At 38.2% G+C, this 24,711-nt stretch overlaps 1 protein-coding gene across 2 annotated transcripts; it reads right to left on the bottom strand.

Moving 5' to 3' along the window:
• Positions 1-217: 217 nt before the first annotated feature.
• Positions 218-24,586, bottom strand: LOC134814147 (mitofusin-2-like). Of its 2 annotated transcripts, none has more exons than XM_063822186.1 (21): positions 24,458-24,586; positions 24,252-24,331; positions 23,974-24,086; positions 23,721-23,799; positions 23,490-23,590; positions 22,788-22,909; positions 21,813-21,921; positions 17,499-17,609; positions 17,218-17,325; positions 16,869-16,961; positions 5,130-5,251; positions 4,814-4,941; positions 4,221-4,318; positions 3,897-3,999; positions 3,204-3,279; positions 2,912-3,090; positions 2,608-2,774; positions 2,384-2,503; positions 2,154-2,230; positions 1,765-1,899; positions 218-1,261 (listed from the first exon to the last, which is right to left on the bottom strand). In XM_063822186.1, the coding sequence occupies exons 1-21, from the start codon at positions 24,565-24,567 to the stop codon at positions 1,198-1,200; spliced, it is 2,295 nt and encodes a 764-aa protein (XP_063678256.1). In that variant the 5' UTR covers positions 24,568-24,586; the 3' UTR covers positions 218-1,197. The 2 variants fall into 2 exon arrangements, with proteins under 2 accessions (XP_063678256.1, XP_063678257.1); XM_063822187.1 differs by having other exon boundaries at positions 2,608-2,771; positions 24,458-24,581.
• Between the last annotated feature and the right edge of the window lie 125 nt (positions 24,587-24,711).

Raw genomic sequence — 24,711 nt, 5'->3', positions numbered from 1 at the left:
GATGCCCCGGTTGCATGGAACTCTCTTCCACTGATGTTGAGATGTATTACTGATACCAACTGTTTCAATGTGCAAGCGAATGTTAAAGAACCATTTATCATTTATATAATTTATATTATCAGTTTTGATGTTTTTTCTTTCCATTTGTCTTCACTTTGAAAGACTCGAAACTACCATAACACAACACATGTTACGCCGATACAGGAAAACTGCATAATTGATAATTTTACGAACTTCGTATATTTGAATTTTGAAATAAGTTATACAAAATGTTGCAACAAATAAAAACTAATCAAACAGATTGCACCGACACGAGAATAGAAAATCAGAGCTATCTCATAAAAATAATTGTCCTCCAATTTGAAGATCGAATTCACACAAGAACAAGCTCAAATAACTAAAAAATCATAAGTTTGACGAAAATGCTTTGGCAGCAAGTCTTAATAGAAATAGAATTGGTCCCGTTAATTTCCAAAAAGTATAATCACCCCTACTTTTAATGTCTTTGTAAAAAACCAATCGTTTGTATGTAACAACTTTGGACTTATTTACCCAAAGTAAAAGTTAACGTCTCTTTTGTTATGGGTACAACTTGTTAACAATTTGACCACATATGATGATTAACGATAGCGTGGCTTCAGAAGGAGCAATATATCACGTGGTCACATAATAGTGATACAGCCCGGATCCACATTAGTGAAAACCTGACCAACTTCTTTTAACCTGACTAACTTGCTCTTTATTAAAGCTCTATAAGTTAGAGCCTTATTATATTTGAAGTCAGCGCCTTCAGATCATAAGTATTATTACTGAATGAAAATTAAAGTTATTAAAAATTCGTATAAATTAGCCGCAGATTTAAACAATTTTTATAAACTATCGATATAATTTAATAAAAGTGGTTGCTAAGCTGATCGTATAATAAACTTAACTCAGTACAAAGTTTCATGTTCGTTTATATATTCGACTGTTTAGTTCCTAATTCGGCCATGGTCGCACGACGCATTCTTTCAAAGTAACTGCCACTCGGCTGGTGGGATCACGGACCAGTGACGTCATATCACGTGATGTGACGTCATATCACGTGATATTACGTCATATCACGTGATATTACGTCATATCACGTGATATTACGTCATATCACGTGACTTAACTTCAGTTTGTGTATTATAGTTTGGAATAACAGAACAAATCAGATCACGTGACGCTGAATAGTTTTAGGAAGTGCTCCAGTTCATCTCTGCAGTGGTCGTTTAGAATCCTGAAATGATAACTTAAATAGAACATAAGATTATTTCAGTGCAATGTTGTTTCACTGAGACAATTATACTTCGAACGAAGTATAATTGGTTTTTATTAGGCGCAATTTGTGTACGTTTAATTTTTATCCCAAGTGAAAATCACAATATCCCCGAACTATGAGGTGAAATAGTAAAGATAAAGGAGGGAAAGTTTGCTAGACAACAGTAAAATACTGATTACTTCTGTCAATAATAGCAATTAATGACATGATTAAGATCACGTGAACACTTTTACTGATAACAGATTTCTCTTTGGATTTCGGATTTGTTAGTACGCTAATCTGACATTATCTACATTGTAATATATATATCTATTTTAGTTGTTGTACCATTTCGTGATCATATCATATCACGGTACGTGATCATATCATATCACGTGATCATATCATATCACGTGATCATATCATATCACGTGATCATATCATATCACGTGATCATATCATATCACGTGATGGACACTAACCTCTTGCTAGTAGCAGAATCATACACGTCTTTACTTCTGGACAGTTCGGCAGAAAGAGTGGCAATTTGTGTCTTGAGTACGTTAATACCTCCGTTAATAGATGTTAATAGGCGTGATAGAGTGGAGCTGAGATCTCTGGCGGGGATAAAAATTATTGTAGTTAGATAAGAAGGGTAGGAAATCATTTTAGTTAGATATAATACTCAACCTTTATTTCACTAACTTTCAGTCAACCTACCTATGAAACTATTTTAAAGTAATTATAAATCCCAGCTCAGGTGGAATCATCTAAACTTATAAAAGTATATCTACATATATAGATATATATATATGTATATTTATATCTATATTTATATATAGATATAAGAAGTAGCTTCTAACTGACTGACCGTTGCACTTGAGTGCTGCAGCAATTTCCAGTGTAAGTCACAATGTCGTGTAACTTAATTGAGGCATAGTCACAGAACTGAAAAAGGGTGTTTATTTTGAAGGAATATTGACTAGCAACTAGGATGTTACTTGAGTCCTGATGTTAATACCGGAAAATAATAAGTTAGAAAATCATAAATTAGAAATATCATATAGTGCCGTTTATCCAACTAATAGTGCAATCACAAACCTGTTGTTTGAATTTCCGCTCCATGGCTCGTTCGGTATACTTTAAGCGCTCGTATCCGTACAGACCCACATACACCCCACCAGTAGCAGCTATCACTCTCCACCCTACAAGGTTATACACCTGAAGGAGAGAGTGGTGTGAGAAACTTGTGGGAAATTACGCGTTTTTAAACAATTGAAGCTCTCAAAAAAGTACAAAACACAAGAAAAAGAAACACAACTCACTCCAGCGATGACGGCAGTAGCAGTGAAAGCAGTCTTAGTGTTGAAAGCAGGTAAGAGCTGAGTAGCCAACACCAGCAGCACGTTATCATCTCCAGTTACTGAGGTTGTGTGTCTTGCTACTGACGCTTCTGGGGACCGTACTCTCTGGGTCACCTGACTTCGTGCTGCTGGGGTTGTTGGTATTTAATACTAATCTTAAGTAGAATTAGGAGATTATCAATGGCATTGTTGAGATGTTATATGATTAATTCAACTCTTACAATTATTATCGTTGATTATCTGTTTTCGTGTTTTTTATACTCACGATTAGGGGTAGGTTGAGGAGATGAGGATTCCCCTAAAGTTTGCAGAAACAAAGAATATCGCGGTCCAAGGAAACGGCGTGCCATTGCAGTGGGACCAAACGAAAACTGGAAAGTTAGCTGACTTTGAAAACCCATGAACAAGGATTGACAGTCTATTTGGTATATCGGCTCAAATGAACTGAAATGTTTAGATGATTAGAAAACGAGAAAGCTTGAGCGAGAAACTGGTTCTGAGGATGGGAATTTTAGTAATATTTACGCTCATCAAATTTACCCAGCGAATATACCAACCTTTGCATTTCGATTGCAGGTTGAGAAGGACCAATCGCTGCACTTTGCTGAACATCCATAAGTTGCTGTATCCTTCCTACAAAGTCTACCGTCAGTTATTTTCTCTTGCTTGTTTAAAAGCTATGAGCACAAAATAGACAACTACTACTCTAGTATGTTCAGTACCGCCCATCTAAATTGTGATGACAGAGTTTAGCTTGGCCCTCACGTAAAATTGATCTAGAACCTTCGTTTTGGAGTTCGAGCCAGAAAAGCTCATAAATAGAGCAGAAGTATAGATTTAATATTTAATTGCGTGCTTGAATTTTTGTTGAGACAAATAACTGTGGCCAGGGATTGCATCAAGTTATACTGTTACAACCTACAGAGTAATACTTATATAACGGAGGATATTTTTATCGTAGGCTAGATGGTTCGAGCATGCAGCGCGGAACCAAATTCATATCTCACACCATTGACACCATGCCACTCACGTGCGCGCGTGTTCTGAATGCGGCGCGCGTAGAGCAGACGGTTGTGAAGACGCTCACGACTTTTAAATATGATCGCGCGATACGTTTTAGTTCTATAAATATGGTAATTGCCACAATTTTGTCACAAGTTGGTTGCAAAGCAATGGATAGACTACTAATTGTCTGCCATAACTAATGAGACAGGATATGATTAACATGATTAGATATACGTACAACTCACCACACATTTCGTTCTTCATCTCTTCGTACACTTTTGATATCCTGTTATGACATCGATCCATCAGATTTCTTCCTAAGTGTTCTTCCAGATGATTTTCTAATTCCTGAAATTAACCGAGAATGTTAGAAGACTAATTGTGTTCTGACAAATGACAAAATCAATTAGCTGTAAAGTTACAGAAACAGCTTTTGGGTGTAGCTTTTGGGTACATTTATATTATGTTTCAAAACACCGATTTCATAGACGGAGTCTCGCCAATCGGTTGAGATAATAAAAACATCGGATCAAAAAACTGCTCGAAGAAAGCTGTATTTCATTTCTTACTGCTTTATATTTGTTGATGAAATCTTTCTGAAAGGGGTACGAGAAGGAATCAACAGTGTTAGACAGCCTAAGTATCTCCTCTCTCAACGCATCCGACACTGATAATTTAAATAAAGTTTACCGAAAACAAAATACCACAAATGTTTGGACGAAAAGAAAGTTCTGTTATAAATCGCATATTCTAAATATTCTAAATATTCAGGATATAAATTATAAATTAATTTCACAACTACAAGTAATTACATTTGTTGAGGCTATGAAGTCGGAGCCAGTTAACCTTTAGTTAATATACAATGTATACTATGTAATGTACTAAAATAAGGCGTAGAGTCAGCCAAAATATCGACTAATATCGACTGGTCGAGTCGATATTATTCGCCTCAAGTCGCCATGGGCCTGACCGACCTCGCTTCGCTTTGCTTGGCCAAGTGCTCCCCCTTTCCAAAAAGGTGGATACCGGTTAATGTCGACCAATGTCGACTAATATCGACCGGTCGATATAAGTCGCCTCAAGTTGCCCATGGGCCTCAAAGATAAGTTCTAGAATAATCTACTGATTGAATAGTTATAAAATAAACCAAATAATGTCCTACCTAACTCTTCTACGTTAGATCCGACACTCTCAATCTTCTTTTTAAAGTAATGTTTGATTGCTTCACTTTCCTTCAAGACGAAGTCTAGCTGTTGCTCTTTTCTTTTTCTCTCCTCCTCACATTTCTTCCTGTTGTATTGTGAATAGTTAGCAATCCTATTTGAAAATTCTTCACATATTACAGCATGACCTATAATCTAGTGATTTCCTTTTTTTCCTGATAATCAGCGATCAAACAGCATCATACTATTTGGCTGATATCGTACTTCAGAAACTCCAATATTATAAAATGAACTTTTAAAAAGGCGCCCAAAAACCTGTAATTAAAAGATAGTTCCTCCATTTTCTTGAGAGATTCGTTCAAGCTGTTAGCAATGTCACGGCCTCTCAGTCCATGAGAATGGAACTTTGTGTTTATAGCCGATGCTGATAAACAATTCTGAAATATGGTTTATAAACTTCATATACAGGTGATTATACAATATACATGGGTTTATGTATAACACATTACAACGGTGTCCTTCCAGCAGCTCCAACGTAATATCTCTTCCAAACCAACTCACCATGACACGTAACCTCATCAAAAGCAAATATTTAAGATAACATGCCATAAAAACATTCTGATAACATATCTCGAACAGGGCAGTTATTTCGCTTAGTTTGCTACACGTAAATTCTCTAGTATTATAATTCAAAGTTTTCTTTGTGCGTATATGACCGCCCACGTACAAGTTAGGTAAAATTAGAACTTTGCTTAGTAACGAGGGTGTAAACGGAATGATCGGTTTTTGTGATTACGTTGTGTTTAGAATGTTTTACATAAGAATGTTATGTCTCTGTGACCATGGGATTTCTAGTATATAATAATAACGACAAGACAATTACCGACAAACCAAGCCGCAGTGTTAAAAATTGTATTTCCAGAAAAGAAGTTTCTCTATCATTTTATGAGGAAGAAGAAGGCCAGTTTTCTGTTAAAACAACAGAACTGTTTCCCCTCATCTGGTCTGTAATTATTTCCTGTTAAATCTTCGATATTGGAAAAAACCAACTCTTCCCAACTCTTTTATGAAAAGGGCAATTCCACCGTGACGGACACCACGATTATGCCATTTTTTAAAGTTCAAACGAATGTTGTGCTCAGGATGTTGCTTCTTTATCAGCTTAAACTATTTATTAGTCCACATTTAACCTTTCTATAGGTTGTGTGAAAATTTCAGACCCCTACTATTATTACTTTCTGAGATAGCACCCCTGTGACGGACGCGACTTAAATATGACACTTTTTTTGGGTGTCTACTCAGAAGGTACCCAAATCTATCTCAAAACGTTATCTATTATCTCTAATTTGGACATGCAGTGATAGAAAAAGGTTTAGGGATTTCTGAGATACCATTTTTTTGGAGATTGCTCAGTTTTTGTTTGCGTGGCGCCATTTTCAAATTGTGACGGACGTGACTGTGACGGACACACGTTTTTTTTCAATTTCTCCAAATCTTCTATTTGACACTTTTATCTTGTTCAGTGACCTTCATTCTATATTTATGCCAATTTTTAGGCCGCTAGTACTTCCATGAGGTCTGCAATAGCCAAAATCGTCCATTTTGGGCATACGCGAGGGTATCAATCAAGGGGCAGCAATTATTTCTCTACTTGAACAAATTTATAACTCTGGTAAAACATTCATCTATGTTCAACACATCACACTGTTGAGACCATCTCCCAAAAGTTTCATTACTTTAGTGTTTAAAATGTGGAAGATATTGAATTTTTACTTCAAAAATATGCGAAAATAGGGTAAAGTCCATTTTTTGTGCCTTTTACCCCTGAAAAAGGTCAAGGCAAATAAAATGGCAAAACTCAGTAAATTTAATTATTGAATTGCATATGATGTTATTTGATAGTCTAGTCAACATAGTCAAACCTTGTTTGACTTCAATTTGTCTTGGTTTTAGTCAAAATAATGGAAATATGGATAAAAATGGCTAAAAGTGAGCCGTACGCCCATATATGGGCATATACAAAATTATACATAACTCAGTCATTTTCTGTCCAATTTTCGATTTGACAACATCGTTTTGTTTAGAACGGTCTCAGCTTTAACAAAAATGCATTTAAAGTCTGTTAAAAGATTTTTTGGAGCATTTTCAAAAAAATGTGACAGACGCGACAAGTTGGGACCCCCCTTCCAAAATTTTTTTCTTAAAAGATACAAGCCTGATAATTTCTACGGTACTCCCTTACCTTCAGAAGAGATAGGTTACAGTGGTTTTTTAAATATAAATAGCACTATGTGGCTCTGAAAAAACTTTTTTGCTTAATTTTGTGACGGACGCGACACCATCTTTGTGGACATTTTTTAGAAAAAGTATTTGAGTAACGGTTTTGAAACTTTCCATGGCTCTCATTCTTATGCCTATGCTTAAGTGTATGGAATTTCATAGAGAAATATTGCTGCATACCCAAACTATGGCCCTTTGAAAATTTGAATGATTTTTTTCATTTCCGAGTAGTGTTCCTTTGAATGAGAAAAATCAAAAGTTAATGCAATATGAAACAAAAAACTTTTGTTGACCTGTAAGGTTAAGAGTCTAATGAACATATTTGAACCAAAATTAGGTGCCTATCTTAACATTTTTCATTTTCACCAAGTGGAACCTTACCGTGGAATTGCCCAAAAGAGCTATTGTTGCTTGATCCGTGTTTCTGTTTTAAACAAAAACGCAAACATGCAAAATCTACAGCAGGAACTTCCTTTTTCCTGTTTATTCGACATGTTTTTATAAGTAAGAATAAGTTCATAAGCGTTTTATAAGCTCAAAATAAATATAAATACATCCGCAGAAAGATAATTATTATATTAGTTGAGCATTTTGCAATTTTGGAAACACTCACATTTGTACGTGGGTATTTGTTGTGCGTGCAGAAAGAAACCTTTGTATCATAATCATAATATTATAATAGATAAGAGATATGCTTAGTCTTTGTTCCCTTATCCTTTGTTACAAATATGTCTTCGTTATGTATATTATTTTATAATTAGACGCAACTACCCATATGGTAGAGTTCCTCAGAATTCCATTCTTTGAAGTAGAAGAATGGTAGAGTTCCTCAGAATTCCATTCTTTGCAGTAGAAGAATGGAAGATTGAAAATTTGACAATCGCAGTGATAGTAAAATGGTATGCGAGATAACTGAGATATTGTTTCTGTTTGATGAGACTAGTTCTTCTGTTGTACTGTATAGCTTTGTGCTCTGCCCATGCTATGATATCATCAATTTTTGAGTTAAAATTGCAATCATTTTACTGACATTTTTGAGATTTGACTGTTTCACTCCCTCCAGAATATTTTTTCATCAACTTCTTTTTTTTTCTAAAAAAGTATAAGATGGTTAGAAGTGGTAGGAATTGAGAATGGGTATAGTAGCTTAGGTAGGTTGTTCGTGGTGTCACAACGTAAAACATGTGCTGCATTTAACAGTGTTTTTATGTTAAGGTTGTGTACTCCACTATATCCACTAGCGGACTCTTTTTACTACAGCGGGCCCGCTAGAAAAAGGGCCCGATATTTCTCAGCCTGCTGAATGCTGATGATACAGCCCGCGAGCAAATGACATGTTTCAGCCCGCCGGGCTATATGACATAATATAGCCCGCAAGAACGAGATACAATCTGGCAACATGTAGCTAATAGATGCAGATGAAGGTCACATTTTGCGGCTTGAAAGTTAAAACTAATAGTTAATGAACTAAAAAACAGTTTGCACGTGCACCATATTTATGATGATTGATACACAGTGGCTACAGCAGTATCCCCATATTATTCCACACTACACTTCCCACGGCAATAGTGATACAAAGAATGTATCAGCTCACCTCCTATCCTATTTCTATATAAATTGCTGAATTGCTCACTATTTCAGTTGATAAACCTTGAAATTTTAGGCCGAAATTTTACGTGTAATTCTATTGTGTTCCCGAAAGATATTTTGCCCTGTTTTTTGTTTTGAAACTACCACTAAAATTTATGTTATGAATTTGATCTTTTACTCTCATATATTACTCCCCATATTCAATGTCCATGATCAGACTGTGATCTCGAGCTATCTGGGTTATTATTGTAGCTATTATAGTCGGGATTGGCAATTTTGAGCTATCCCGGTCCCGGTCCCGTTCAAGTCACATTTTTCATCCCGGTCCCGGTCCCGGTCAAATGCTGATTTATGATCCCGGTCCCGGTCCCGGTTAATTCAGGATTCTTGGTCCCGGTCCCAGTCAATCACTCAAATTTGCCGGGATTTTGACCGGGATCTTTTACATAATTTCATTCACTGTGATTTTAAGTTTTCACTTTCATTCATTGTGAATTTCATCTTTAAACAACGTAGATCGTGGTCTTGCTCGCTGGGAGTGTTCACTACACTGCCCTGCTGTGTAGTGTGTACACAGTGTAGATCAAAGCTATTTCTACTCGGTAACTAATATCGTTACATAACTCATAAGTGCAAAGTAACATCAAGTTTTCAACTCGGGCTACGCCCAATTGTCAATTGGAATTGGAGAATGAAACTGTTGAATAATTTGAGGGATCATTGATTGAGGAATGAGGAATGAGGGTGAACTTGAGTAATCAGTACATGAACATTATTGGTGTAGTACATTAGGCCCATGCCCCATATTGAGTATTGACGGGTTTTTTCTAGTTTTTTCTAATTTAATATTCTAGTTATTACTTATTCAAATTGTTCAATTATAATGTAAATGAAAGTTGCAGCTTTCAATATGAGAATACCAGTTTTGGTCCCGGTAATCCCGGTCATCCCGGTCATCCCGGTCATCCTGGTCATCCCGGTAAAATTGGATTGTTGGTCCCGGTCCCGGTCCCGGTCAAGTCACATTTTGTATCCTGGTCCCGGTCCCGGTCCCGGTAAATTGATAATCTCAGTCCCGGTCCCGGTCAAGTCACATTTTGTATCCTGGTCCCGGTCCCGGTCCCGGTAAATTGATAATCTCAGTCCCGGTCCCGGTCCCGGTCCCGGTCCCGGTCCCGTTCCCGGTCAGGCCTGAAATCATGTCCCGGTCACCTCCTGATTATAGTAAGTCTACTCCTTTTAATGGTATAACCTGTAAGCTGAATTATAGTTTTTTATATTCAGGCCGGGTTTGTACTTGTAAATATATTGTGTACCGAATAGAAACTTTCCCTTTTTTGACACCGCCAGTAAAATGATATTTTTGCGAATTTTACGTCCTACTCTCACATTTTCTCCGTTTCAAACTCTCCTGGTAACTTAAGTCTTAGATGCTTACAGTTGACAAACTGTTTACATGAAACAATGAGCTCAAAAATTGTTTGATAGCAGCCGGTTTTTCATTTGTTCAGATGACTTTTGTTCTTTAAACTTGTAACTGCCTAGTGCCTACGCGTATGGTTGATGGAGATCTAGCGTCCGCTAACCGGCGCAATTCTTGTTCTTATTTCCAGGACCAGCTCACTAGTATATATACTATGTAGTCAGGTATTCAATTGTGCTATTGTTAATAAATTAATTTTGTAAATGTGTTAATCTTGCAAATATGTTAACTTTAAGACGTTCCTTTGATAAATTGTACTAGAACAGTCTGGAACAGTCTTCACATGAGTTGGACAAAGGCAAGATAACTCCACATTTAAACAAATTGTTTCTATTTCATCTTTAGCATTTTGGGTTAATACCATTTTCAAATTATCCTTTACTCTGAAGGTTAACAGTTGCTATGTCGTTACGGGCCCAAAGAAAAGTGCCATGTCCTGAATGTGGGGATTTGATACCAATGATGCATGATGAGGATCCTTTGATAAATGTAAATTTGAGTGTAACATTTAAATGATGGGAGAAGGATTTTTCAGGAGTTTCAATTGTGTATACAGTTTTTATTGGTAAACCGAACCATCTCTAGTCCAAGGGTAATACAAATTAATATAAAATAAATGAATAAATTAAATAATATCAACTTCAGGTAAACATTCACATAAATGAAGAGTGTAATAAACCAAGTGGAGATCAAAACAAGACACCGCACCTTCATCCTGTACCAGTACATTACAAGATACAAAAGCAGAGGTTTTGTTACAAACCAAGTGTTGCAGGAAATGGTTTAAATGGTAGAGATTTCCGCACTTCAGCTCAACAAAAAGTGCCATATAATCCAAGGTAATTTCATACATGAGCTAAAATCAAGAAATTGTGAATATCTCAAGCATTAACCATGTTAAAGTTACGTTATCTTGCAATTTTCACTAAGCTAAAAACCTTTAGTGCAGATAGACGCAGTTCACGGGGGAGAATAACAGATTTCTACCAAGCATTGGAGATTGGGGAAGAAGAAGCAACAGCTGATAAACTACGAGAATCTCACAACTTTTTCCTGAAACGTCCACCAGCTACTAGACCACATAAGATTGTGATTAGGAATCAGCCAGCTGAAAAGACAACACTAGATTACCAGGTTATTACCAGGTTATTACCAGGTAACCTCTCTTACAGTCCAGAACTGATAATATTGGCTAATAATTCAATTAACGTGTCTATTTTATAGAGGAATCAAAAACTAATCCCATCACTGATTGCAGGTTGAAGTGCATTTGAACAATACGAAAGTAAAAACACGATATGAAAGAAACACCCAGTCACCACAAGCTAGTCAGGTTGCATACTGCGAGAACTGCAAACATGGCTTCTGTTTTATACATCGGGCGAGACACTTAATCAAGTCAATACAGTTATTCAAGCTATCAGGATCCAACAATGAGAGGTAGGTAAAACCATTAGGAATTAATGCCAGAAGCAGTATTAATGAACTATGCTATATATAATACTAGAAACCCGCTAGTCGAAAGCTTTGTTCGAGGAAATTTTAAAAATCAGTTATGTTTTAATTTCTCTTCATCATACAGCTCTGTTATACAGTAGACATAATGGAATTTATTTAACAATGGCGACAGCGTTGTTAGTATTCGGATTCCCAAAACGATACTTTTTACCGCATCAAAAAATACCAATCACAACCAAAGTTATGAATATAAGTCATAGCGTGAGCGTAAATGTGAGCTAGTTTTGAAGTTATGACGTAGCATACAGCATAACAACGCGCGTAGTTAAGATGTTCTTGCTCGCGCACGTGCATTTTTATCGTTGCTACGCAACAGCGCAGTAAACCTTTGCTAAAATAACGCCATTATTCTAACGATTATTTAACCTCACTTCCGACGTTAATTATAAAAAATCTAAAGCCTAAATCAAAATTCTAAGAATGCTATAGCCTATTCCTATCCTTTTTCTACAACCCTGCTAAAAATGGCGAGGTTTCAACTCCATTTGCGAGCTGGGTTTGGCTTCACCAGAGGGTCATTTTGAGGTCGATTTTCGGTGTTTTTTCTTCTATGTCCCCGTTGCCGGGGAAATTTCGTCAAGTTTAAAATATAGTATAGATATCATATATATATATGTACATATATATGCTATATCTGCTACTCTTAACTCTATAGTATGTAAACTTTATTTTAAGATATTAAACTTTATTTTGTAATTCAAGTAAACTTCACAAAGTTATATAATTTCAGAGCCCATACTTACAGTTCACGGGGGAGAATAGCAGATTTCTACCAAGCATTGGAGATTACGAAAGAAGAAACAACAGCTGATGAACTACGAGAATCTCTCAATTTTTCATTGAAATGTCCACCGGTAACAAGACCACAGAAGCTGTGTGGTTTTCAGAGTAGGGCTATCCTAGCATCTTCATGAATCAGCAGGAACAATGTGGGAAATATCGGGGAAGTGAAAGTTTTTGTTAAACTAATGAAAGTTTCACTACAGCAGTGGCCCAACTCCCGCTGTATTTCACTACAGCAGTGGCCCAACTCCCGATGTATTTCACTACAGCAGTGGCCCAACTCCCGCTGTATTTCACTACAGCAGTGGCCCAACTCCCGCTGTATTTCACTACAGCAGTGGTGATGCACCACAACATCGTAACGCTAGCTGTGCTCTTAATGTTAATGTTATTTTTCTTAGGTACCCAGAATTATTATAACATAGGGAATACATTATATAATTATACATACTGGAAATTTGCATTATATATGTTTCAATTGTATGAACAGTTTCTGTATTTGCATATCTTTTATCGATAAAGTTAAAGTTGTGCCGTCTTAATTGTCTCCATACAATCTTAATGATTAAGAAGTATGAAAATTTCGTTTAGAGCTATCAAAAGTTCTAGATTGTAGTGGATTATTATCTCTGACCGACATTATCGTAACATGGACCCATGTTTGGTCAAAACGACATAAGTTTTGACTTTCGTCTACATGATGTGTAATAATTAAAACATGCTATGTAATTTCAACATAGGACATAATAGGGTAAACTACGTCACGACAGCAATACTAATGATAATATCACAAACCTGGCAACATTAGCAAGCAAATTGAATAAAGATCAATTCTTATTGTATTGAGGCGCAATCAAGTCTGTGATATTCATTGTCGAAATAATATGTCCGCGTCCGGTTCAAATAGTCATCACATTGTCAATAGACCAAAGTGCTCTTTAGTCTCTTTCGTGACATCTTTACATAAAGGTGATATTATGAAAGGAGTGAGTGTCTTTTATACTCTTGCTTTATTTTGAAATTAGACAAATGCTTGTGTTGCGATACTTTTTCTATCGTTTTAAAGCCATTTTCTCACAATCGATATAAGCGATTCTTCCACGGCCGCAGCCGGGATAACAACATGAAGGCCAACAGAAACTTTAAACGTCCTTATTTTGTGTAGTTATTTTGATGGATCTGAGTCCGTGACTCCTGGCTCTGACCCTGAGTCCGTGACTCCTGGCTCTGACCCTGAGTCCGTGACTCCTGGCTCTGACCCTGAGTCCGTGACTCCTGGATCTGACCCTGAGTCCGTGACTCCTGGCTCTGACCCTGAGTCCGTGACTCCTGGCTCTGACCCTGAGTCCGTGACTCCTGGCTTTGACCCTGAGTCCGTGACTCCTGGCTCTGACCCTGAGTCCGTGACTCCTGGCTCTGACCCTGAGTCCGTGACTCCTGGATCTGACCCTGAGTCCGTGACTCCTGGCTCTGACCCTGAGTCCGTGACTCCTGGCTCTGACCCTGAGTCCGTGACACCTGGCTTTGACCCTGAGTCCGTAACTCCTGGCTCTGACCCTGAGTCCGTGACTCCTGGCTCTGACCCTGAGTCCGTGACTCCTGGATCTGACCCTGAGTCCGTGACTCCTGGCTCTGACCCTGAGTCCGTGACTCCTGGCTCTGACCCTGAGTCCGTGACTCCTGGCTTTGACCCTGAGTCCGTGACTCCTGGCTTTGACCCTGATTCCGTGACTCCTGGCTCTGACTCTGAGTCCGTGACTCCTGGATCTGACCCTGAGTCCGTGACTCCTACAAATGTGACTCCTACAAATGTGGCTTAACACCTCACAATTAAGGGTCGTACCCCATCCATGCTGCTAAATTAAATCCGTAGTTGTGACAGAAATAAAAAGCCAAAAACAACTTTGAGTAAGAATACTGTAACATTATACCCTACATGAGTGAACTGAACCACGCCCAAGAGAGCTTGAGCTATTTGTGGAATTGATAATGTCATTCTTGATAGATTTTTGAGTTTCTTGGTAACTCCACTTCCACACTGACAGCATTGCCGATTTCCCACCGTTTAGACTTTTCTAATCATGACTTTTTCCAAGTCTCACATCTCCAAGAATTTGTCTGATTCAAATCAGACAAGTACACTATCTAATCTTTTAAGTTCCTTTCAGCCCATGGATGATAGTGATCGGTATTAACTTCTTTCTTTCATTTTCCATTTCAGTTGCGAGTACCACTATTTCGTGTGCAGATTTATTTTCCAGTTTTTGTTATAATATTTTAATATAAAGATTTCATTGTTCAAATTAAAAACACTAACTCCCACACCTACAGTATGGATTACCCCCGACTAGGAGTCACGTGTTGCCTCCCCACTTGCACTCAACATGACCTCCCCCACCAGTTTAAATGTGAAACATGCTCTCTCCTCTACTGTTACCTACACTGGGACAGAACCAAACACAGGTGTCTCTTTGTAAAGAGTACTGTACTGGTTGTACAAAGAGATAGTATCATCGCCACCCCACCCCGGGGAACAGGGAGGGGGCTCATCGCCACCCCACCCCGGGGAACAGGGAGGTGTTTAGGGGGGATTGGGAGCAAGATTCAAGGAAGGAGATAGAGTCTAGCTTGAGTGAGAATCTGCAGCTACAAAGGAATGAAAACTGAAGCAACGTACATCTCATGTGAATATTGAAAGAAGGAGCTGATGAAGACACAAGAAAGGGGGTTTCCAATGATGAAAAATGGTGAAAAATGGTGAAAAATGGTGAAATTTTACAATTTGGAAACTCGATTCACCATAAAAATCATTCACCAATTTTCACAATTTTTCACGATTGGATACCCCCCACAAGAAACAGTGGTCAGTGAATCTTAAATGTTAGAATCTATTGTTTGAGCGTCAGTTGCCTGAAAGTGCAGATAATCGTACAGGTGAAACGTCTCGCTGAATATGATGATCATTGATATCTAATATAACTTACAACATTCTCAAAGTTCTGAAAAGTTTTAAGCTCGCCGAAAATCAATTTGCTTCCAAAACTCTTGTGAGATTGCTTTGTTGCCGTGTAATGTGTTTGATACTCGTAATATTACTCTTATTTCAATTATACACTTTGTTTATTTTATCGTTACAGCGGCTCTCTTGAAAATTCTGATAATTGCGTGCCAGTTATAGTCTCATCTATAACTGTAAATTAAAAGATTTTACAGCAATAGCAATCAAGCTATTACACATTCTAAACAGTATTAAATTCAACCACAGCGCGTAATACGCCGTTCATTGTTGTAACGTTGTATGTATTTATGTATATATATACGTTGTATGTATAAAACATAGACAGAGGAAACCATAATTGCATTTAATTCGTATTTCGTATACATATTATCAGGATATTGCTCACATATATTGCTCACATAATAGTTACATTTACCATTAAACAAGAGTTTTGCCAAATCTGCCTTCAATGGCTTTTTATTTTTAAACATACTGAAAACACTGATTTATCGTCTCAACTCATAGCTTCAGTAATTAGCGTCGAGATCCCGCCGTTTTAGTCCTCACGCTTTACAGTAGTAACATAGGTAAACTTACAAAGTGTTAAAGGGAAACCAGGTCTTCCATCATGAAACTTGTACTTGTATTAATTAAGAAAAACACAGTGCCAGCACAGCGGCAGTTACAATGTAGCGATAAAATAGAGGTAAGATTATAAACCCCTACCAAAAACTGTGCTTATCGCAAAAACGATAAATCGGGAAATATTAAACTGTAAGCAATTATCACATGAACTTGTAATTGATATGCATAATTGATATGCTGGCCACTGGTATAAATAATTAATTAGCTATCACACGACAACTATGTTAAGTATTTAGATGTATTTAGAAGTAACATTACCCCACAAAGGATAATTCGTGTAATTTTAAGATGAGCCAATTGCAATGTACGTGTGTTTCCCTTTTACTGGCCTTTGTAGCTTGTACGTGATAATGTTATAATGTTATGCACAGTAAATATAATGGTATGCACAGTAAATATAATGTTTCGTACATTTAATATAATGTTATGCACAGTAAATATAATGTAATGTATAATACCTAACCTACACTGTACACACAAGCCATCACGTGATTGATTATCACACGGTTGCAAGCAAGCTGAACTTTGTCACACAATACTATTAAAAGTTATATTGTACATGATAGTGTGTCATGTGTTGTATGGAACACTGTTTAGTTCTACTTCAGAGACAAATTAACGGCCATATTACGCATAAAATATTAACATGTACACCAATAATGTGAAATAATTTTAAAATAACGATATAACAATGAATGAGTCAGAATTATAATGTAAATTAACTAATTGAACTGTTAATGTCACGATTGAAAATTACCTCAAATTTATGTTCGAAATCCTCAAATTCTTTGTGTCTTTCTTCCCAGCCCTGAGCGAGATCTGATGCTTGTCCCATCCTTATCTTCAGAGCCTGATAAATAAACAGTAAAAAATAAACTTAACAAAATAGAAAACAAACATTAAATTTAAAACTATTTTCATTTCGCTTCCTTAGATGTCCAATCACTATCCTTCAGCAGCATTACTTAATGATATAATGATCACCAATAATAGGCTGAAAGATGACTCTTTGATTAACCTCCAATTATCCACTAATTATCCACTAATTAACCACTAATTAACCACTAATTAACCACTAATTAACCACTAATTAACCACTAATTAACCTCTTTAGCGCTGATAAAGAAGATACGTTCACTTGTTTCCTTTCTCGTCATCAGACCCAGCTCATCCACAATAAACTCAATGGTTCTGTCTTGATGTTGGGACCGCACCTAGGGTAAAGCCACTTTTGAATATTCCAAAATTTGAAAATCTCGTGGAAGAAAAGAGTTCAAAACCCATGTATTGTTTTGGGTCCACACTGTGCTGTGATGACGTCACGTGATATTGTAATGACGTCACGTGATATTGTGATGACGTCACGTGATATTGTGATAGAACTGACCTCATCTCTAGTAGCCGTATCTTCGCCAGCACTACAATCCCACCTGTTGTTGAGAATGAAAATGTTCGGTTGTGACAACTTTGCATTTACTCGCTTGAAGAAACTCTTCTCCTGCAAAATTAATTTCGTGATGAAACTATAAAGAAACTATTAATAGAGTTAAACAAATTAATGAGGAAGGGATTATTTAATGTTAATGTTAACATTTCCGTACGTTCGAGAATAACGGGTAAATCATATCACACCACTCAAATCATGGTCATTTAACATGATTCATAATTTTAACTGTAAGGTATTATATTCGGCCGGTCTATGTAAGCATGTAGCGACAACTGGATTTAAAATTTCACATTTGTCGTCACATTGAGTATTTAACTTTTGAAAGTCCTATTCATTATTTAAAGCCCAGGTTGATATTGGCCACACTCCGAATTTCTAGTTAAAACTAAGATAAGGAGCTATAAGTGAGATGTAAAACTACACACCTAGATGACACTGGGTAGAAGACATACCACCATCATTAAAACACACACCTTCATACCATCAGGCTACATACCACCATCATTAAAACACACACCTTCACATACCATCAGGCTACATACCACCATCATTAAAACACACACCTTCATACCATCAGGCTACATACCGCCATCATTAAAACACACACCTTCATACCATCAGGCTACATACCACCATCATTAAAACACACACCTTCATACCATCAGGCTACATACCACCATCATTAAAACACACACCTTCATACCATCAGGCTACATACCACCATCATTAAAACACACACCTTCATACCATCAGGCTACATACCACCATCATTAAAACACACACCTTCATACCATCAGGCTACATACCACCATCATTAAAACACACACCTTCACATACCATCAGGCTACATACCACCATCATTAAAACACACACCTTTATACCATCAGGCTACATACCACCATCATTAAAACACACACCTTCATACCATCAGGCTACATACCACCATCATTAAAACACACACCTTCATACCATCAGGCTACATACCACCATCATTAAAACACACACCTTCATACCATCAGGCTACATACCACCATCATTAAAACACACACCTTCATACCATCAGGCTACATACCACCATCATTAAAACACACACCTTCACATACCATCAGGCTACATACCACCATCATTAAAACACACACCTTCATACCATCAGGCTACATACCACCATCATTAAAACACACACCTTCACATACCATCAGGCTACATACCACCATCATTAAAACACACACCTTCATACCATCAGGCTACATACCACCATCATTAAAACACACACCTTCACATACCATCAGGCTACATACCACCATCATTAAAACACACACCTTCACATACCATCAGGCTACATACCACCATCATTAAAACACACACCTTCATACCATCAGGCTACATACCACCATCATTAAAACACACACCTTCATACCATCAGGCTACATACCACCATCATTAAAACACACACCTTCATACCATCAGGCTACATACCACCATCATTAAAACACACACATTCATACCATCAGGCTACATACCACCATCATTAAAACACACACCTTCACATACCATCAGGCTACATACCACCATCATTAAAACACACACCTTCATACCATCAGGCTACATACCACCATCATTAAAACACACACCTTCATACCATCAGGCTACATACCGCCATCAATAAAACACACACCTTCATACCATCAGGCTACATATTACCACCATCGTTAAAACACACACCTTCATACCATCAGGCTACATACCACCATCATTAAAACACACATTCACATACCATCAGGCTACATACCACCATCATTAAAACACACACCTTCATACCATCAGGCTACATACCACCATCATTAAAACACACACCTTCACATACCATCAGGCTACATACCATCATCATAAAAAAACACACACCTTCATACCATCAGGCTACATACCACCATCATTAAAACACACACCTTCACATACCATCAGGCTACATACCACAATCATTAAAACACACACCTTCATACCATCAGGCTACATACCACAATAATTAAAACACACACCTTCACATACCATCAGGCTACATACCACCATCATTAAAACACACACCTTCATACCATCAGGCTACATACCACCATCATTAAAACACACACCTTCATACCATCAGGCTACATACCACCATCATTAAAGCACACACCTTCATACCATCAGGCTACATACCACCATCATTAAAACACACACCTTCATACCATCAGGCTACATACCACCATCATTAAAACACACACCTTCATACCATCAGGCTACATACCACCATCATTAAAACACACACCTTCACATACCATCAGGCCAGGCTACATACCACCATCATTAAAACACACACCTTCACATACCATCAGGCTACATACCACCATCATTAAAACACACACCTTCATACCATCAGGCTACATACCACCATCATTAAAACACACACCTTCATACCATCAGGCTACATACCACCATCATTAAAACACACACCTTCATACCATCAGGCTACATACCACCATCATTAAAACACACACCTTCATACCATCAGGCTACATACCACCATCATTAAAACACACACCTTCATACCATCAGGCTACATACCACCATCATTAAAACACACACCTTCATACCATCAGGCTACATACCACCATCATTAAAACACACACCTTCACATACCATCAGGCTACATACCACCATCATTAAAACACACACCTTCATACCATCAGGCTACATACCACCATCATTAAAACACACACCTTCACATACCATCAGGCTACATACCACCATCATTAAAACACACACCTTCATACCATCAGGCTACATACCACCATCATTAAAACACACACCTTCACATACCATCAGGCTACATACCACCATCATTAAAACACACACCTTCACATACCATCAGGCTACATACCACCATCATTAAAACACACACCTTCATACCATCAGGCTACATACCACCATCATTAAAACACACACCTTCATACCATCAGGCTACATACCACCATCATTAAAACACACACCTTCATACCATCAGGCTACATACCACCATCATTAAAACACACACATTCATACCATCAGGCTACATACCACCATCATTAAAACACACACCTTCACATACCATCAGGCTACATACCACCATCATTAAAACACACACCTTCATACCATCAGGCTACATACCACCATCATTAAAACACACACCTTCATACCATCAGGCTACATACCGCCATCAATAAAACACACACCTTCATACCATCAGGCTACATATTACCACCATCGTTAAAACACACACCTTCATACCATCAGGCTACATACCACCATCATTAAAACACACATTCACATACCATCAGGCTACATACCACCATCATTAAAACACACACCTTCATACCATCAGGCTACATACCACCATCATTAAAACACACACCTTCACATACCATCAGGCTACATACCATCATCATTAAAACACACACCTTCATACCATCAGGCTACATACCACCATCATTAAAACACACACCTTCACATACCATCAGGCTACATACCACAATCATTAAAACACACACCTTCATACCATCAGGCTACATACCACAATAATTAAAACACACACCTTTATACCATCAGGCTACATACCACCATCATTAAAACACACACCTTCATACCATCAGGCTACATACCACCATCATTAAAACACACACCTTCATACCATCAGGCTACATACCACCATCATTAAAGCACACACCTTCATACCATCAGGCTACATACCACCATCATTAAAACACACACCTTCATACCATCAGGCTACATACCACCATCATTAAAACACACACCTTCATACCATCAGGCTACATACCACCATCATTAAAACACACACCTTCATACCATCAGGCTACATACCGCCATCATTAAAACACACACCTTCACATACCATCAGGCTACATACCACCATCATTAAAACACACACCTTCACATACCATCAGGCTACATACCACCATCATTAAAACACACACCTTCATACCATCAGGCTACATACCACCATCATTAAAACACACATTCACATACCATCAGGCTACATACCACCATCATTAAAACACACACCTTCACATACCATCAGGCTACATACCACCATCATTAAAACACACACCTTCACATACCATCAGGCTACGAACTGTCCCCTATTATTTATCACTTTAAACTAGATTTACATTCTATTATTATATAATTATAACTCACAATAATTACTACTGTAAAACTACTTACAGAGTGCATGAGGGTACTCTCTGAGTTAGCAACCAGCACGAACACGTCAGCATCCTGACAGTGCGTGTCAATCCAGCCGTCTACATCCGGAGACATGTCAATACCTGGACTGAGGGGTTGTTGCAAGGTACAGGATTATTTGTTTAAGATACAGGGTACAGGGTACAGGGTACAGGGTACAGGATACAGGATACAGGGTACAGGGTACAGAATACAGGATACAGGATACAGGGTACAGGGTACAGGGTACAGGATACAGGGTACAGGGTACAGGGTACAGGATACAGGGTACAGGGTACAGGGTACAGGATACAGGGTACAGGGTACAGGGTACAGGATACAGGATACAGGATACAGGGTACAGGATACAGGATACAGGGTACAGGGTACAGGGTACATGGTACAGGGTACAGGGTACAGGATACAGGATACAGGGTACAGGGTACAGGGTACAGGGTACAGGGTACAGGGTACAGGGTACAGGGTACAGGGTACAGGGTACAGGGTACAGCTCAGGGTACAGGGTACAGGGTACAGGGTACAGGGTACAGGGTACAGGGTACAGGGTACAGGGTACAGGGTACAGGGTACAGGGTACAGGGTACAGGGTACAGGGTACAGCTCAGGGTACATGGTTCAGGGTTCAGGGTACATGGTTCAGGGTTCAGGGTACAGGGTACATGGCCTGGTACAGGGTACAGGGTACAGGATACAGGGTACAGGGTACAGGATACAGGGTACAGGGTACAGGGTACAGGGTACAGGGTACAGGGTACAGGGTACAGGGTACAGGGTACAGGGTACAGGGTACAGGGTACAGGGTACAGGGTACAGGGTACAGGGTTATCTAAATCAGTTCTTTAAAATCATTATTAATACACCACATATATTCTCGACCACCCTGTCTTGACTACAATCAGTTTAGTTAATTAATTAGCCTAATTAAATATTAATTCCTGGCTCAAGCAATCTTACCTGTCCACTAGAACCACCTCATCTCGTATAAGAGCACACTTAGTTTTAGGCCAGTACAGTCGGACAATAGCATTGGGATCTAAACACTCTTTACTCAGAGAGTTTGATAGCCGCTTTATTGTCTGAAATAAAAGCCGGCTTGAAACAGGCTTTATACAGAAACAATCATAAATTCTAAATAATGTCTCGAAGAAAGGTGTTGCCTTTACAGACCCCTAGCTGGGTGCTGCACGTGCACTTCACTACACTTGCTATTTACAGAACCCTATCCCCCTCAAGAATGTAAGATAGCCCCCTCAAGAATGTAAGATAGCCCCCTCAAGAATGTAAGATAGCCCCCTCAAGAATGTAAGATAGCCCCCTCAAGAATGTAAGATAGCCCCCTCAAGAATGTAAGATAGCCCCCTCAAAAATGTAAGATAGCCCCCTCAAGAATGTAAGATAGCCCCCTCAAAAATGTAAGATAGCCCCCTCAAAAATGTAAGATAGCCCCCTCAAGAATGTAAGATAGCCCCCTCAAGAATGTAAGATAGCCCCCTCAAGAATGTAAGATAGCCCCTTCAAGAATGTAAGATAGCCCCCTCAAGAATGTAAGATAGCCCCCTCAAGAATGTAAGATAGCCCCCTCAAGAATGTAAGATAGCCCCCTCAAGAATGTAAGATAGCCCCCTCAAGAATATAAGATTTAGCAGCTGCACGCACCTGAGCGTTCTTCTTGTCGGGAGAGTCAGGTCTAAGCAGGTAGGGTTCCTGGACATCAACCCCGGTAATAGAGAGGAAGCAGTTAGTAGTGTGACCAATACCTGGCAGAGAGAGAGGTATGGAGAACAGGAATCTAGGCTTTATTTTCAATATAACTTGTACTTAAAGCTGTTCTTCAAATAAATAATTGCAGCTCCGAGTAGATGTGTCGCGTGACTTAAGAGTTATTACCTGAAGGAAGAATCTGATCCCGTAACATAGAGTTTATTACTGTACTCTTTCCGTTACTGGTCCGACCGAAGAAGGCTACCTGGAACAATTAACTCAGTAAGTCGTGATATACTCAATCCATAGCTATACTTCAAGTTCAAGTATTTGTAGTAATTTCTTTCATTGTAAATTATTATAATAACTTTGTTTTCCAATAAATAAGCAAATAGTTGCAATTCAAGTAAGTAAAAATCAACCTTCGTAACAAGCAAACCTTCATGTGATCTCTGTCGATGATTTGTACAATACTCTCAATCTGGCGTAACATGTTCTGTGTATCGAGATGTTCACCATGCAAATCATTAGCTTCTTTGATGTAGGAGTTACCTGATATTATTGATTTGCTCAAGAAACGGAGGTTGTTTTCTTGTCAACATTCTTAATAATCGGTGAACAATAGGTACTTTTATTTTCTTTAATATTTTTACATTCACAATACAGTACTTAAGTTGATTAACCAGTTTAATAACATGCTTCACCCTAGTCACTCACCAATGAAGGCATCCATTTCTTCTACGTGGACTTTGAACTTCTCAAATATTTCATTGATTCGCTTCTTTGCAAAACCAAACCTGATATCAAAAATTGGGTTAAAATGGAATTGTATCAAATTTAAATTTAACACAAGATAATTATATATAATATTATAAATTTCTTACATTACCTTGATAATGGGTAAAAAGTGGAATTGAACAAACCTTTGCAATGGAGGAATGTTAGTGAGATCAGGTGTGTGCTTGAGGAGCTCATAATCCATCTGAGAGAGAGAACGTCGGAGGCCAGGGGAGCCGGAACCCGTCTGCGTCATGTCATCTGATACACTCAGCTGGGTCAGTGGGTTAGTGAACACAGAGACACAACATGGGGATCAGTTAAGGGCGAGAACACAGTATATCTTTTCTTTCAAAGGATACTTATTGTTTTCTAGTTTCACTGCATTCCAACAGTAGTA

Source organism: Bolinopsis microptera, chromosome 4 (genome assembly GCF_026151205.1).
Source record: "Bolinopsis microptera isolate Bmic1 chromosome 4, MBARI_Bmic_1.0, whole genome shotgun sequence".
Taxonomy (NCBI): Eukaryota; Metazoa; Ctenophora; class Tentaculata; order Lobata; family Bolinopsidae; genus Bolinopsis; species Bolinopsis microptera.
This window is presented reverse-complemented; position numbering and strand designations above follow the sequence as displayed.

What these genes read in the sequence shown, in the direction of transcription:
- LOC134814147 (XM_063822186.1), bottom strand. Translation starts at nt 24,567, where the DNA reads ATGACGCAGACGGGTTCCGGCTCCCCTGGCCTCCGACGTTCTCTCTCT. An exon ending in GGATCAGATTCTTCCTTCAG is followed by an intron (nt 23,591 to 23,720) that starts GTAATAACTCTT and finishes TCTCTCTGCCAG; the next exon opens with GTATTGGTCACACTACTAAC. An exon ending in ATTTCGAACATAAATTTGAG is followed by an intron (nt 5,252 to 16,868) that starts GTAATTTTCAAT and finishes ACCATATTTCAG; the next exon opens with AATTGTTTATCAGCATCGGC.